The sequence below is a fragment of the Oryctolagus cuniculus genome, chromosome 15 (genome assembly GCF_964237555.1).
Source record: "Oryctolagus cuniculus chromosome 15, mOryCun1.1, whole genome shotgun sequence".
In the NCBI taxonomy this organism is placed as follows: Eukaryota; Metazoa; Chordata; class Mammalia; order Lagomorpha; family Leporidae; genus Oryctolagus; species Oryctolagus cuniculus.
In genome coordinates, this window is record NC_091446.1 from 28,210,768 (window position 1) to 28,228,087 (window position 17,320).

Below are 17,320 nucleotides of genomic sequence, written 5' to 3' on the forward strand. Positions count from 1 at the left end.
TCCGATGGTTCACTCCCCAGTTGGCCACAATGGCCGGAGCTGTGCCGATCTGAAGCCAGGATCCAGGAGCATCTTCTGGGTCTCCCACGTGGGTTCAGGGGCCCAAGGACTTGGGCCATCTCCTACTGCTTTCCCAGGCTATAGCAGAGAGCCAGATCAGAAGTGGAGCAGCTGGATCTCTAACCGGCACCCATGTGGATGCCGTTGCTTCAGGCCAGGGCATTAACCTGCACCACAGTGCCAGCCCCTTGATGACTTTTCTTAAAGATATTCTGAAGTTCACTGCACTCTTTTATTAGTAATATTTATTTTCTTTGATAGTAAAATGTTATTCAGGTCCTCTATGAATATATACATTTACTGCCAATACGAAACCATCTTTTCAGCCACAGTTAATTTTTTAAACATCTTTTTATTGAACAAGATTTATTTTTATTTATTTGAAAGGCAGAGTGACAGAGAAGGACAGACAGCTCAATCTTCCATCTGCTGGTTCACTCCTCAAATGCTGCAACAGCTGGGACTGGGCCAGGGGGAAGCCAAGAGCTAGGAACTCCATCTGGTTCTTCCACATGGGTGGCAGGGGTCCAAGCACTCAGGCCGCCATCTGCTGCCTTCCTAGGCACATTAGCAGGGAGCTGGATCAGAGGCTGAGCACCTGGGACTTGAACGTGGGCTCTGATATGGGGTGAAGGTGTTGCCAGTGGTGGCTTAACCTGATGTGCTGCAATACTGGCCGCCCAATTTTTATTTTTAGAAATAATTTAGCCTAATTTTCTTTTAAAAATATTTATTTATTTGAAAGGCAGAGGCAGAGAAAGAGAGTCTTCCATCTGCTGGTTAACTCCCCAAATGGCCACAACGACTGAAGCCAGGAGCCAGGAGCTTCTTCCTGGTCTCCTACGTGGGTGTAGGAGCCCAAGGACTTGGGCCATCATCTACTGCTTTCCCAGGCCATAGCAGAGAGCTGGATTGGGAGTGGGGCAGCCAGGACTCAAACTGGCACCCATATGGGATGCTGGCACTGTAGCTGATGGCTTTACCCGCTACACCACAGTGCCGGCCCCCCAAAAAAGATTTTTTAGAGTTATTTCTGTGATATAATTTTTAAAATTTTGGCTTATAACCCAAATTGGATTTTGTTTGTGCACAGGGGCAGCAGAAAGGAGCACTGCTCTACCTGCTTCTCTGAGCTGGGGTTAAATAGTTTTGTTTTTAAATTTAGGAATTTAGAGACACATCATCATTGCCTTTCTCTTTCTTTCTACATAGTGAGTACTTTGGCTGTTTTGAAAATCATTGAGGCTGGTGCTGTGGCTTAGCGGGTAAAGCCACCACCTGCAGTGCCGGCATCCCATATGGGTGCCAGTTCAAGTCCCTGCTGTTCTACTTCTGATCCAGCTCTCTGCTATGGCCTGGGAAAGCAGAAGATGGCCCAAGTCCTTGGGCCCCTGCGTTGGCATGGGAGACCTAGAAGAATCTCCTGGCTTTAGATCGGTGCAGTTCCAGCTGTTGTGGCCAACTGGGGAGTGAACCAGCGGATGGAAGACCTCTCTTTATCTCTCTGCCTCTTCTTCTTTCTCTGTGTAACTCTAACTTTCAAATAAATAAATAAATCTTTAAAAAAAAAAAACAAAATCATTAAACCATAAATTTAAGCCTAAGCAGTTCACTTGATCTCTAGTTTGGGTATGAATGAGGGCAATTTGATGTTTTTAAATGATAGTTTAATTTTTCTATCAATGAAGCCAACATGGAATAAAGGATGAATTGTACTTGTGACTGTGGATTAATCCTGACTTAATTCATGGTAGCTTAGTTTACTGAAATAATTGTCCCTTCTAGTTCTCCACTAAAAATTAGGTAGACTGTTGATGAACTACTCAACTTCAACATGTATTAAAGAAGGGTTAAAAAGTAGTCCCATTAGGGGGCCAGCGTTAATGTCCACCGTTCCACTGCTGATGGGAAAACCTGGGAGAAGCAGCGGAACATGGCCCAAGTGTTTGGGCCCCGATGAAGCTCCTGGCTTTGACATGGCCCAGCCCCAGCCCCAGCCCCAGCTGTTGCGGCCATCTGGGAAGTGAACCAGCAGATGGAAGATCTCTGTCTCTCCATCTCTCTAACTGATTTCCAAGTAAGTAAATAAATCTTTAAAAAAAAAATAGTTTTATAGTCAGAAATTACAAACATGTCTTACTCAAATCTAAACACAAAATGCAGGAACCACATTTATCTTTCCAGAGCACCTCACTGTACAGAGATCCATAAATGTTGAATTGATGTGACATTTCCTTAATTTGCAGTGTTCCTGTCTTGATAGCTTCCAATAGCATGATACCTGTGAATAAGTACGTTTTTTATAATTACGTCCAAAAGATGGTCTAAACTCTTTGGTTTTTCTGAAATGTATCAAATATTGCTTTTCATAAACCACTGCCTGGAGTTTGGAAATCGTTTTCTACACAAAGTGTTTGTTGTATTTCCGGGGCTGGGGGTGGGGGGAGGTTATTTTTTGTAACAGGATTTGACCTGTAACTATGATTGAGAATTTTCTTAGAGGAGTTCAAAGCATTTTACAGGGATCATCTCATTTATCCCTCAAAAGTAAGGCAGAGGCATTATCTCCACTACAGACTGAGAACACTAAAAGGCCAAGATAGGTGGGGTTTTTTGGTTGTTGTTGTTTTGCTAAGATCAAAAAGTAATTCCAGTGCCAAGCCAGATTCCGGTCTGACCTTGTTACACGATGCTTCTGTAGCACCCCAACACAATGTAGCTCCTTCCCTAAGTCTCTCCTTGGCTATGCTGAGTGTTGCATAATTTTTGGAATTGATTTCTCATTCCTTCCTGCTCTCTGAAAATGGGTGTTAAGATGTAGACAAATACAAAAGAAACTCCTCAATTCCTTTCTGTCTGGATTTGGGGTGCAGCCATATTCCTCTCTAAATTTCACTTCCACACATAATCAGTATAAAATTACTAACGAGATAATTTCTTTTGCTTGTACAAGTCTTCAAAGTCTGTCTATTTCACACTTACAGCATACTTCAATTTGAACCAGTCACACTTCAAATGCTTCAGAGTCACGTGGCAAGGAGGGACGGTGTTGGACAGCACAGGTGTAGACCTCGGGCGCTCTCCTCTCAGGTGGGTGCCATGAGAATTGAATGGGTGGTACAGAGAAGGGATCCTGGGTGATCTTTGCACCTGGGTGGTGGTTCATAAGAAGGCCTACCTTTGCCATGTCCTGACACTATTTTGGGAGTTAAGGAGTTGCCTCCCAAATTATGTTCAACATGCAAGTTCACCGCCAGGCCCTTGGTTCATATACCCTGTGTGAGAAACCGGGGTATGGAACTTCCAGGGCTGCTGTTCCTGGGGCCCCGGCATGTGGCCTGCGGAGAGGAAGCATCACTCAAGGGAGGAAGAGGAAGGCTCCCTTGACAGGAAAGCCATCCTACTAGGTGCTTCTTGAGGGCAGGGGCCTTCGGTGGGTCCCACAGCAAGCTCGATGCACGAACGCCTGCGCTCGCACCAAGTGCTCCCGGCTGCCCGGGATGGGGGCTGTCCGCGCCCCGGCCTCAGTCCGCACCCCAAAGTGGCTCCACGGCCGCAGGTGTGAGGGGCGGGCCCAAGCCCGGGCCCGCGCCGCCCCATGTGACCCGGTCCGACATGGTGTCGCCTCCTCCCGGGACCGCGGCGGCGGCGGCGGCGGCGGCTCCGGCTCGGCTCCGCGTCGGGCCGGCCCCGCGGCCGTTCATGGGCAGCCAGGGCCGCTCGGGGCCCCCCGGGAACGGCGGGCCAGGGGAGGGCGAGGGCGGGGAGGCGAGGAAGCTGCAGGAAGGGAGGGTCGCGAGGGGAAAGCGAAGGAAGGGGAAGGGGAAGGGAAAAGCTGGCGCAGGGCAAGGCGGAAGAGGAAGCGGGGCGGAAGGGAAGCCGGGGCCGCGGAAGGCGAAGGAGGCAGCGCAGCCGGCGGCTGAGGCGGGAGTGAGGGCCGGCCCGGCGGAGGGAGTAGAGCGGGGCGGAAGCGTGGAGGAAGGGGCGAGGAGCCTCGTACAGGGAGACGAGGGGCGAGCAGGCGCCAGGGACAAGGCACAAGTTAGAGACGATGGGAAGGAGGCATGGAGGGTCCGGACTGGACGGCGGGAGGATACCAGGCCGGGCAGAGCACAGAGACGAGGGAGTCAGGCTTGGGGCGGCCTCGCGGGGACAGGGGCGGCCATGGCGGCAGCAGCTGAGGAGGAGGCAGCGGCTCGCCCGCCCGCCGCGCGCCCGACTGCTGGGTCCGCGCTGTGGCGCCTGCCGGAGGAGCTGCTGCTGCTCATCTGCTCCTACCTGGACATGCGGGCCCTCGGCCGCCTGGCCCAGGTGTGCCGCTGGCTGCGGCGCTTCACCAGCTGCGACCTGCTCTGGCGCCGGATAGCCCGGGCCTCGCTCAACTCCGGCTTCACCCGGCTCGGCACCGACCTGTAAGCGCCCGCTCGCCCGCCCGTTCCCCGCCCCGGGCGGGCCGGCGTCCCGGGAAAGGGCGGGGCGCCGCGGCCTGGTCGGCCCGGGGCTGTGTCGCACTCAAGAGTTCCGAGGCCCAGGCCTGCCTCCTCGGGCGTTGCTTCCCTCCAAGGCCCCCTTTCGTGGAAACCTCCCCACAGCATCCCTGTCGGCACCTCCCCCGTGGGCGGCTGCTCAGTTAGCACCCCCTCCAGCTTTTAATTGTGCCTTCGCCCCAGAGCCTCAGCCTCCCAGGAACCAGGCTGGCCTGTGTTCCTTCGTGCATTGGGCGGCTCCTCCAGTCCAGGTCTTGGCCCCGAGTCCACGAAGTGGCGATCAGAACGTTTCGTGGACGTCAGCTCAGATGAAATCCAGCTAGGAGCAGAGCAAGCGCTCAGCCCCAGTGTCAGCCGTGGTTCATGACTGTACAGGCAGACGGCCATGAACGAGGTGCCTGCTTGAGGCAAGAGGCTGCATTAGGCATGGTGTTGCAATTTGGCCTGTCCTTGGTAGGGCCTGGAGTCTGCCAATGAAGAGCTTTCTTGAACCACATAAGCTGTTAAAACAGGACAGGTGAAATGTATGGAATTGGGGGAGTAAAAGCTCTCAGATTGTACCTTGCATCACCCAACTGTGTTTTTTAAAAGGCAGTTTTTAATGCCGTGGAATAACATTACAGAATATTTTTTAAAACCTAGAAAGCCACAACACCATCACCTCTAGACACTAATTTTACTTAGACATTTTTAATTTTAACAATTTTTAAAAAAGATTTGTTTATTCAAAAGGCAGAGTGACAGAGAAAGAGATCTTCCATCTGCTAGTTCATTCCCCACGTGGCCACAACAGCTGGGGCTGGGCCAGGCAAGCCTGGAGCCAGAGACTCCACCTGGGTCTCCCATGTGGGTGGTGTGAACCCAAGCACTTGAGCCATCATCCCTCAGGTACATTAATAGGGAGCTGGACTGGAAGTAGAGCAGCTGGGAATTGCACCGCACTCTGAAATGGGAGGCAGGTGTTGCAAGTGGCTCCTTAGTCTGTTACTCTACAATGCTGGTCTCTATTGAAAACTATTTAAAATTGTCTTTTAATTTTATTTGAAAGGCTTAGAGTCACACAGAGATCTTCCATCTTTTGGTTCACTCTCCAGTTCACTGGGTTGGCCTAAAGCCAGAAGCTAGAACTCAATCTGGGTCTCATGTGGGTGGCAGGGACCCATGAAACTTGAGCCATCACCTCTATCTCTCAGCGTGCACATTAGCAGGAAGCTGGAATGGGAAGCGGAGTCAGGACTTGAACCCAAGCCCTCTGATATGGGATATGGGTGTCCCAATGGGGTCTTCACTGCTGTGCTAAATGCCCAACCCTATTTTAATTGTTAACGATTTTTAAGAATATACCTCCGCCCACAATAGTTGCTGTCTTACTGATGCTGACAGAATACATGGGTACATAATGAATAATGCATTTTAGGCTAACAATCTTATTGAAATGTAAGTCACATACCATTTGACATATGTCTTTTAAATAGTTCTTCAGGATAAAATCTCAGGGTGGGCTTTATTGAGTCAAATATGGTTTGCAAAGGTGCTGCTTCAAGTTATAGTGCACCTGCAAAGAGTGAACCAATCTTATGTATCAATTTAAACGATCTTTGCTATTTTAGTGAATATATACTGTTGTCTCCAAATTGTATTGCTTCCCATCTCTTTTATCACTGGTCGGGATAAATGTTTTTGCGGTGAGATTGTTCCTGCTTTTTGCCCATTTATTATTGAGTTCTTGGTGTTTTTCTTATAAAATTGGAAGCCATGGATCATAGATGTTAGACTCTTGCCTGTCATATTTGATGCATATATTTTCCTTGTCAATTATTTTTATCATTTTTATCTTATAAAAGTTTTACACTTTAATGTATTAGAATCTGACAATCTTTTGTGAGTTTTCTCTCTTGTCCCCCAAAGCTGAGAAATTTATAATTTTTCCACGAACCTGATAACTCTTCCTTTTGATTTCCCTTTGGTCTCCTTAGAATCTGATTTTTAGTTTACACTTTCAGCAGTATCACATTTCTTTTGGTGTAAGAGGGGAGTTCAACTTACTGTTTTTCCCCCAGAATGGCTACGTAGGTATCATTACACCTGGTATTCTTTCTTCTTGTTCTTTTTGTTTTGGAAAGCTTATTTTGTTGTATATTGTTTATTTATATGCAGATATATGTATGTATATTGGATCTACATCAGAACTCTCCAGTTTGTTCCTCTGATTTATCTGTTACACTTATTCCCATGTCTTTCTCAATGTATGCATTTTGCTTTTATTACAAATACAGTCTCTTCAGCGTTTTGCAGCTGGGTACCATTGGTATATACACTACTAGAATCTTTTGTAAATTTCAAACCTAATCATTGTGATGAACTCATTATTAATACTACCATGACCTTGTTGTCGCTAATGATTCCTTGGAATGTTTTGAGCCTGCAGTCTTGTCACTTGCAAAGATAGTATTTTTCCTCTTCCTTTCTTACAAGACTAACTCTTTCAAAGAATATTACCTAGAAAAGAATTTGGCTAAAATGACTGGAACCCAACCAAGGCAAAGTTTGGCTTTCTCTCTCACCTTATAGAGACTGAATGAGTGAATTTAAAATAGTTCCTTTTTCTTTCCTTTTGCTATGTCCAAAAAGAGATGGTAAGGGTGTATCTGTGTTCTGCAGCAATGTGAATAACTAGATGAAGTGAGTTTGTAATGTAAAGTGCGTTGAGATTGCCAAATGCTACCGTGGCTTTATTATTTATTAGACATGTGTGTTTTGATTTCTCGCCTGTGTCCTAGGGTGAGGGATCTCTGGCCTTCTCGGGAAGTTGTTTTACTGTAGCACTTGATAAAGAGCAGGGTCACTGCTCTGGTGTTCGGCGTTGAGGGAGAAGTTATGCGTGTTACAGCAGGTGGAGACGGTGTTTGCCAGTGTGGTCTGTTTCTGGACAGCTGCAGAGACTTAAGAAGCCACTAAGGGAAGTGGTTGTCATCCCTGGAGGGAGAAGGCGTGCACCCCGGCCCTCTGAGGGCATCAGGGGTATGGCTGCTTGGATAGTGGCAGGGCTGTCATTCCTGCTCTGTGCTAATTCATTGCAGACCGGCTATGTTTTTATAAGTACAACATAAAACTTCATTTTATCAGAAGCTGTATAACCTCACTTGCCCTGAATTTCTTCACCTATAAAAAATGAGACTAACATTGCCTTGTAAAATGAGGCCTAAATGCACAGTGCTAGGCACAGTGTTCAGCACAGAGAAAGCCCCGCAGGAAATTGCTGTCAAATGGAACTTTGGATCGCTTGCCTTCTCTGTTCCATCCTTGTACAGCAGAAGTGGGGGTGGCTTGAACTGGAGGCGCTGCCTCAAGCCGGGGGTGGAGGGAAAGCTCTTTCTGCTTAGTTTCTCTCACCTGTCCTGAATGTTTTCAGAAACATGACAGCAGAACCTGTGGGCTTAGGATCTGTGCTCCCTGCTGAAGAGCCTCTTGATTCTCAGAAACACAAACTGCTAAGGTTTACTGACCTTCCGGCCCAGGGCAAGCCCTGTTCAGTTTGGCTGTTCCTAACTGATCATGGCTTTGTTGAGTAAGATGAACTGCTTCGGTTCCTTGTGATTTGTTAATGGTCTTATACTTGTGCTTGAAGGCATTTTGGCCACTTTAAAACCACAAACAAATAATTTGCTTCCCTTTAGGCCTCTTGCCCAAACAGTGAACACTAGTCCGCGTCCTGAGCTTCCTTTTTTTCCAAGGGAGCAGGAAGATAGTTCCAGTCAGTCATCCGATTTAAAATCAGTTTTCTTTGAAGGTTTTTATGAAGCCTAGGGGAATAGAAATATCTTGGATATAATAATAATAAAAAGCAAGGAAATGTTTCATATTATGGTCTTTTAAGTTTCCCCTAAAGAGTATTGGGGAAAACTCACATATTTCAGCGTCCAGGAACAGAACACTGAAACGCAGTTCTGTCAGCTTCTAATGTAGGCCGGGTGAAAGAAGCAGACAGCGTGACAGTGGAGCGAGCAGAGGCACTGTTTGCAAATTGCGATACTGAAAATTAACAAGAGCAAAGAACGCAAAGGATAAAGTATCTGTGCATGTAAACCTATTTCTAAAATAACTTCTACCAGTCTCGCATCAAGGAAAACTTACTTGATCCCCAGTTAAGTGTTAACATACTTTCAACTGCAGTTTTATGTTAAACAGCCTTCAGTGCTCTTGCTTTTTGCCTGTGATAGATTTGCCTGGAATTAACAATAGGTGTTTAGGGAGGGAGGCTCCTGGGGTGTTTGCCCTGGCATGTACGTTCATTCCTCTGGCCACGTCCTGTAGCCTTGGAGCTCTTTGAGGCTGGGGGACTGGGGTATCTATTTCAGTGATGATTAACGTCCAGAGTGGTGAGATAGACACAGATAAGCAGAGTGTGTTTGTTTGTTTTAAAATGATTGCGCCTAAGAGCATTTTTTTGGCCCAGAAAGCATAAAGTTTCCTAACTCTGAATGAAGATGGCATCACTGACTCGTTACATTTAAAGCCTAAAGTGTGATCTTCAGAAAACAATTAGCAACTCAAAGTAACCCAGGCTCTCTCACTCACCTTTCTGCCTTACCTAGGGAAGAGAATCATTTCTTCTCCAGTTCATTGAAAGGTTTCATATATGGATATATTTATTGTCTTTAGTCATTTCGAAAGACGTTATTTGTAATGACTTCTGTGACTTAATAAAAGTAGAGTTCAGTTTACATGCTCAAAATAAATAAAACAATACACCTGTGGAGGCAGGAAATAGGCTAGTGCACTCACCACCTCCAGATGCAAACTAGAAGAGTGGAAGGGGCCTTCTACTCCACAGTTGTGAGGGTATAGAAGCTGCTTATGTCGTTTCCATTCTTGTAAAACTAGAATGGTAGACGGTGAGTTTCTTGGTTTTTAAGGCAGAAACATGGAGAAACACAAAGATTTCACTATCTGCATGAATTCATACTGGAATGAGATCTCTGAAAATACTTCAGTGCTCCTTAGCTTCAGGTTTTGTTGTTTTTTGTTTTTAAGATTTATTTATTTGAAAAAAAAAAAAAGATTTATTTATTTGAAAGGCAGAGTTACAGAGAGGTAGACAGAGGGAGATCTGCATCACTCCCCAAATGGCTGCAGTGGCCAGAGCTCGGCCGATCTGAAGCCAGGAGCCAGGAGCTTCTTCTGAGTCTCCCACGCAGGTGCAGAGGCCCAAGGACTTGGACCATCTTGTACTGCTTGCCCAGGCCTTGGCAGAGAGCTGGATTGGAAGTGGAGCAGTTGGGTCTTGAACCAGTGCCCATACGGAATGCCAGCATTGCAGGCAGTGGCTTTACCCAGTACGCCATAGCACCTAGCTTCAGTTTTCTGTGTAGAACTTTCATATTGGGTAAAGATCATTCTTGAGCTGCTGAAACCCAACTGACAGGTCACTGAGGAAGCCTACTTACTTTAGAAAAATTATTTCTGAATGTTTTACATAGAAATGAATTACCTTTGTGTGAGAACTTAACGTTAACTCTGAGTTGACCCTGACATTGGATTAGGTTCTGGTACAAAGGCATAACCACAGAACAGGGAGAAATTCAGGTGGGCTCTTGTTGATGCCAGGCTCCAATAAAATTTGAAAATTCAGATGAAATCAATTGTTTGAATAAAGGGGGTGAAAATCGGGTCTTGAATTTTCAGTGGAAGCTGGTGTATCCCACTAGTTTGATCCACAGAGAGTGATTTTTGCTGAGCTTCAGTATTTTTTCTCAGGTGTGTCTACCATTAGAAGAGGTTGAAAATCCAAAGATTTGGCTTATTCTTGAGGGAAGACCTTTCTATTCAGCAGTCTTACTCAGATTTCAACAGAATCACATGGAACTCCAGTGGTGGTCAGTAGAAGCAAGATGGTTGTGCTAAGTAACAATATGTTTATGAATCTTGAATCATGCGAATACTCAAGCCGTATCCAAAACGGAGTATGAGACTATCTGAAGGATTAATTTCTTGTTAGAAGTTTGACTACCTTGTCCCAACTCTGTGTCGGTTCTTCATTTCATCCATACTGTCCACATGGCCCTCCCTGGAAGTCTGGGCCACCCAATGGGCCCCTGTGCCTGCCCCTCTTTAGCCCGCAATTAATTGCCAACACATTCTTTCTTTTCCTCCTCCTTTTTGGTATTTGACATGAGCTCAAATTGCTGAGAAAGGTGACAACTGTGAAATGAAGACAGGGCTTGGAGACACCTTAAAAAATACATGCAAAGGCCACTAAATGACAAGAGCAGACTGCCAGGCTCTTTCAAAACATCACCACGTCTGTTGACTTTCCATTCCTTGTCCACAGCACAAAATTGGAGGTCAAAGAATCATAGGAGTTGGAGATGGAAAAGACATTTGGGGTCAGCCAGTTCATCCCTTAGCCTTCTTCTGCCCTGATTCCGAATCATTCCTTACATTATATTTTCTCTACCAGCTCTTGTACAGTTTTCACGGTCTTCACTCAGCCCCGGCTGTCACCTTTGGGGAATGATGCTAGGAGTTCCGTCCAGTCTCTCTTGGCAAAGAGAGAGATTGCCTCTGCCCCCAGTTGACATTCGTGAACCTCTTTGTTGGTGGTCTCAGCTGAGAGGTGGAGGCTGACTGTCTCCCTGTTGCCTGGGGATCGGGGGCCTTTCTAGACAGCGTTGAGGAGCATTTTGTGTCTGATGACACTGGACAGGCGATAAAGATCCAGGGGTATAGGGGTGCCTCTGCTGAAGTTATTTCTAGACTGTTTTTGCTTTTCAGGGCTCCTGACCTAAAAGGGGATTTATATATATATATGAGGTGGGACAGGTGGGCAGAGGCAAGGGAATTACATTGAGTTGGCATTTGACAAGAATCCTAACTTGAAAACTGGTGGACACAGCAAACAGACACAGTTAGTCACGTGTAGTAGCAGCAGAGGGTTGTTCCAAGAAATCCACGTTAGGGCAAGCTTAGAAGAGTGGCTTACTGTGGAGATGCTTCAGCTCAGCCCGAGACGGGTGAGCGTTTTGGACGAGCAGACACTGTTGCTTTTGTGGCTTCCCCTTGCTTTAGAAAAATGGAGAAAGAAGGCTTATGCTCACTGGCTGTGTGGTTTGGAAGGGGGAATGGTCGTTTTTAGATGCAGCTTTGGAGGGATACCCCCAGCTCCCCCCTCTTGTTCCAGCAGCTGTTGGGAGCAGTCCGAAGGGGGTATTATATTTCTTCTGGTAACTCTGCCAAGAATGAGAGGAAATCCACAATCTGTGGGGTTTTTTTGGGGGGTGGGGTGGGGATGGGGTGGCAGGTGATGGGACAGGGAAATTAAATTGTTTTATAGTAAATATGCTGGATACTTTTCCTGGAAGGCTATTTCACTGAAAGCAACGATATTTCCCCCATTCACCAACTGTGCAATAAGTTCCTTCTCTTTAGAGAAAGGGAAATAGTCTGAGTATTTTTTTTCTTTCTTCACTGTAATCCCAGCTCTGACCTCCCATGTTTCTTTGAATTTCCCTTTAGAAAATCCATCTTGAAAAGGTAAACCAAGATTCCGACACGGTGGCTCACACACTGCTGAGGGGACTCCCTCCAGAAGGGAGCGGCCAAGGGAGAGCTGTTGTCCAGCTCTTATCTTGGCTGCAGTTTGGCTTTATCATAATGGCCTAGAACTGGAGACATGAAAACTGGCTGGGTGGCATCTGGTTCATGTTCTCTCTATCCCCTTTGTCTGTGCTGGGAGGGCACTGTGGTAATTTTGACCACTGGGGTTGAGAGCCTATTTTGGTGATGAATATGGACACAGCTTCAAGATTAAAAACAGTAAAAGACAACCCTGGGAAGCAGAGCAGAGCAATTAGTCCTCACATTTCAGGTGAGGAGTCCAGGGGCAAGTCATTCTGAAGGTGGGAGGATGAGGTCCACTTCTGAGTCTGCTGTAGCCGAACTCACGGATCACTTGGAGGAAGACTTGTTTACAAAAAAATAGTGCGATCTTTATTGCTGTTTATTTTCAGAAGGTGCTAGATCGGCCTTTCCAAAAGTTGTGTTGTGGGATTCTTGACAAACTAATTCTGTAATCAGATGGGTGTGGGATATGTTGTGCACCACATCCCCCTCTTGGGGGCATCATTATGCTCATTGGTAAACTAATGGCACTGACAGTCCCTGTGCTACCGGGACTTATGTATTCAATTTTGTTTCAGCCAGGATTGTCCAAAGTCTTTTAACCATAAAATTATTTTTTTCCTCCATAAGTCTGTTTCTCTCTCTCTCTCTCTTAAAGATTTATTTTATTTGAAAGGCAGAGTTACAGGGAGAGAGAGAGAGAGAGAGAGAGAGATCTTCCACCCACTGGCTCACTCCCCAAATAGCTGCACCGGTTGGTGCTAGGCCAGGCCAAAGCTAGGAGCCTGGAACTTCACTTGGGTCTCCCACTTGGATGCAGGGGCCCAAGCACTGGACTATCTTCTGTTGCTTTTCCCAGGCACATTAACAGGGAGCTGGATCAGAAGTGGAACAGCCAGGACTTGAACCAGTGCCCACATGGGATGCCAGCACTGCAGGCAGTAGCTTTACCCACTACGTCACAACACTGGATCTGATTAATATCTGTTAACATCTTGCAGAACACTCACTGGTCAAATGCCCTGTAAATACAGAACCTGACCAATGGCAGAAGGAAATGGGTATGAACTTGGTTCAACTCTAAATTCTAAGCTCACACATGTAGAGGACCAGAGTAATATCCAGTACGTCTGAAACTCCTTTGGACAGCTTGACATGCGGGTGCCATATTAAGATACTTTGCTTAGATTCCTTCCCTTGAGCCTCTGTAGCATAAGAATTTGGAAGACTTGGGTGAATTCTTGTGGATGTGGCATTTTATACCATTTTAGGCAGAATCTTTGGGACCAGAGATACCAGGATATACTTGAGAAAGTTTGTGGAAATAGGATTAAAGGTTAAATTTATTTTGGTGCAAAAATTTTTTGAAATGTGTGCATAGTTTTTTTCATACTGCATATTTTCCATGAACTTTTTTGAAGACCCTGTGTATTGTTGGAAGTGAGACTTCCCAAAGGGAGAGGCATACTTTTTGAGAACTCTTGCATCAGCGGTATCTATCAATATACTTACCATATTAGGACGATGGCTCTCAATTTTTGTGTCTCAGACATACCTTTGTATAGTGTTAGAATTTTGGATACTACATGAAAGGATTAAAGGCAAATGAAAGTATCAGGAAATTGAAAGCCCTACCATGATTATTTATGCCCCTTCTGTATTTACCTTCTGTTGTGTTACTGTTTGAGTAGCCCTCTTTTTCCTCTGACCTTGTTCTCTTGTATTCTCTGAAATGAAGCCCACACATTTCCTTTGAATATGCAGTATTCCTCTTGTCTGCAGCAAATCATATCACAGGCCATATTATGGTTTAGTATCTAAGAGCAATCCCTGTGAAAGTGTGGAACTTGGGTTCAGCATTGAGGTGTAGTGGGTTGGGCCGCTGCCTGCAGAGCTGGCATCCCATACAGATGCTGGTTTGAGTCCTGGCTGTTCCATCTCCCTCCCTCCCTCCCTCCCTCCCTCCCTCCCTTCCCTCTTCCTCCCTTCCTCCCTTCCTCCCTTCCTCCCTTCCTCCCTTCTTTTCTTCCTTGATTTTATTTATTTATTAGAGAGGCAGAAAGGTCTTCCATCTGCTTTTTCAGTCCCCAAACGGCCACAATTGGCCAAAGCTGGGCCAATCTGGAGCCACGAGCTTCTTCTGGGTCTCCCACGTGGGTGCAGGGGCCCAAGCACTTGTGCCATCTTCCACTGCTTTCCCAGGCCCTCAGCAGAGGGCTGATTTGGAAGAGGATCAGCCAGGACAGGAACCAGCATCCATATGGGATGTCGGCACCATAGGCAGAAGCTTAGCCTACTGCGCCACAGTGCCGGGCTCCTGCTCCATTTCTGATCCAGCTCCCTGGTAATGTGCCTTGGAGAGCAGTGGAGGATGGCCCAAATCCTCCCAAGTAGGAGGCTCATATGTAGCTCCTGGCTCCTGGCTTCAGCCTGACCCAATCCTGGCTGTTGCGGCCATTTGGGGAGAGAACCAGCAGATAGAAAATCTCTCTCTCTGTCTCTCCTTTTTCTCTTTAACTCTGCCTTTCAAATAAATAGAAATAAATCTTTTAAAAAATAAAGTGTGGAATTTAAAGTTTTATTTATTTATTTGAAACTGAGAGCCCAGAACGCAATCCCTGTCTTCTACATAGGTGGCAGGGACCCATCCACTTGATTACCTGCTGATTCTCAGGTGTGCATCAGCAGGAAGCTAGAATTGCAGGCAGAGCTGGAACCCTAACCCAATACTCAGATATGGATGTGGGTAACCCAAGTGGTGTCTTAACCACGATACTAAATGCCTAACCCTGAAAGTGTAAATTGTCAAACAGATTCTAGAAATAGTTCAAAATTTGATGACACACTTATTCAGGATTCCTGGTCTAATGCTAGTCTGCAGAATGCTGGTTGAGAGCCACTTTTTGAAGCATTAAGAGGCTTAAGATTTGATCCCTGGAATTTATGACTATATTGGACAAAAAAGATGTATAGCTGTGAAAAGCTAGAAATGAGTAGGTTTCTGGAAGGCTCAGTCTAAGAGCCCGGATGATGTGGAGAGGGATGTTTAGAGGAGACAGGGAAGTAGCGGCTTTAGCTGGATCTTGAAAATGAGTGAATTTGACAAGTCCCCAAAAGGAATGAGCATTTGTCAGAGAAAAAGATAGGTTGGCACTGGCATTAGAGGCAAAGGTGTGGATACAGGGGTGAATGCAGAAAAATGGGCTTGGCTAGAGTCCAATTGCATAGTGTAGAGTATGATGGGAGATGGAATGGGTTAAGTGGGCTGATGTTTGGGGCCACTCAAGGGAAATGAAGATTGGTTCTGCCAACCCCACACCCTCATTGTACATTGTCCTCTCGTGATGCTGCCACTCCACCCTGTGTGCTGGGGCTATCCCCCATTCCCATACTGGAGGATAAGCCATGTAACACAGTTTGATTTTTCGTTGGTGTTATTTTTTTGGGGGAAAAGGAGGACCGCAACTGCTGAGGCTCTTTGTGTATTCAGTTGAATTAAGTATAAATGAGGGTTAGAAGTTTCTTACTTAAGGCAGCTTAAATACTTGTTACTTAAGGCAGCTTAAATACTTGTATGTGAAAACTAGATTCTTAATACTGGTAAAGGAACTAGGGGGTACAGGCAATGTAGGGTACTGGTGGAATCTGCTTTCGGAGAAGAAGGTGGGAGAAATCAAGAGGCAGTATTAAGTTAAAATTCCAGGCATCATTTTGTATTGCCCTGTCCCTCTCCTCGGCCCAGTGCCCTTGACATGGCCTCGTTCTACTCCTGTGGACAGATACTCTTCTTTCCTGAGTTCCCAAGTCCGCAGAAAGCTATACTTAAGGAAACCTTGCCAGGTGTGCAGTGAGGCAGCCTCGGTGACATCAAGGGGAGCCAAACCTCGGGATGGTAGAGGGAGGGAAATTGATCTGTGTGCAGGAGTTTTCTGATCTTAGAGATTATGTGGGTTTAAGGCTTCTCCGATACACCCACACATCCCCCTGCTGCCCCGAAGCCATTTTCTTGCCAACTAGGTTTATTTATTTGCTTTTGGTTTTGGGGTGTGAACAAGGAGAGGGGAAATGAAGGGGGATTCTAGATAACTGCCGAGATTAATTTCTGCGCTCTGGACTCACTCACCAAGATTTCAGGGACCAGATAGCTTACTGTGGGTGCGCCTTGTGCTGTGTTTGTTTAAAATAGGTCCTGTGCCCAGGAATGCAGTCAGACCCTGGTGGTGACTAAGTGCAGGAAAGCTGAGAGGGAGAGCCCAGGTGGAAAAATGAGCCGGAGGCAAGAGAAAGCGGGCTGGGAAGATGGCGCTAAAGCCAGGCCAACAGGCCAGGCCGTAGCTTTCTCTGTGCATTAACAGTCACCAGGAGATCTATTTACAGGGCACTGCCCACTCTGCTAGGGGAGCACCCTCACTTCACAGCAGTAACGATGTAGGAGAAATGACCAGCCAGAGGAGCAGGGGTGCTCACAGAATTCCCCGGGGCACCTGCTCCTGGCTTCTCAGGCCCTTTTTCTGCCTCCTTTGATGGACTCCCTGTGATGGGACAGTGGCAGGGCTCCCATGGGGAGGGAGAGATAGCCTCTTCAGAGTAAGGAGGTTTTCTTAATTTCTCTGGCTTTTTCTGGTGCTGAAGTCAATAGAGACATAGATGCAGTTTGGTTACCAGTGAGGGAATTGACCATCCAAGATGCTTGGGCAAAAGGGATGAAAAAGCTGAACTGCCAGGATGCTTGTAACAAAGTGACACTTTCTCAGGTCAAAGCCAAGTAGAACTTTTTTTTTAAGTTGAAATTTGCTTTGAAGGAGCACAGCCAAGTATTTTGATTGCGGTGCTTATCTGAGATGATGCCTGCACCTGCTGTGTGGTAGCCTGTAAAGTTCAACTTTGAAAGTTTCTTGCTGCTGTGACCAAGCCCTCTGGGAAGTGCTGTGACCCTTAGTAAAGTGTCACCAAATAGCAGTTAAGTGATGATAGAGATGTTGTCCTTATCCCAATTTAGGAAATAGGCTGATTCCTTTCCCCGTTTTCTTCCTGCTGTGATCCAAAATATTCCATTTTTAATTTCACCTGTATCAATTAGTTTAGAGCCTGCAAATTATCTGTTTGATATCTGGGAGGGATTTGCAGGTAACAGTTGACAAGGAGTACTTTTG

General features: G+C 46.3%; 1 protein-coding gene and 1 long non-coding RNA gene across 8 annotated transcripts in view; one reads left to right on the forward strand and one right to left on the reverse strand.

The window, feature by feature from the left end:
* Positions 1-392: 392 nt before the first annotated feature.
* LOC127484161 (uncharacterized) lies at positions 393-4,472 on the reverse strand. 2 transcript variants are annotated; one of them, XR_011382307.1, is made up of 4 exons: positions 4,339-4,472; positions 3,043-3,398; positions 2,201-2,341; positions 393-618 (listed from the first exon to the last, which is right to left on the reverse strand). It is a non-coding gene; the product is annotated as an uncharacterized lncRNA (long non-coding RNA). The 2 variants fall into 2 exon arrangements; XR_011382308.1 differs by lacking the exon at positions 2,201-2,341.
* FBXW4 (F-box and WD repeat domain containing 4) overlaps positions 3,678-17,320 on the forward strand; it is a 93,410-nt gene continuing 79,767 nt past the window's right edge. For 2 of the 6 annotated variants that reach the window (XM_051823523.2, XM_070057336.1), the window contains exon 1: positions 3,680-4,472. In XM_051823523.2, the coding sequence (XP_051679483.2) occupies positions 3,763-4,472 (710 nt within the window). In that variant the 5' untranslated portion in view covers positions 3,680-3,762. Of the gene's footprint in view, positions 4,473-17,320 lie in introns of all 6 variants that reach the window. The other 4 variants (XM_070057335.1, XM_008270381.4, XM_051823522.2 and 1 more) reach the window with 3 other exon arrangements.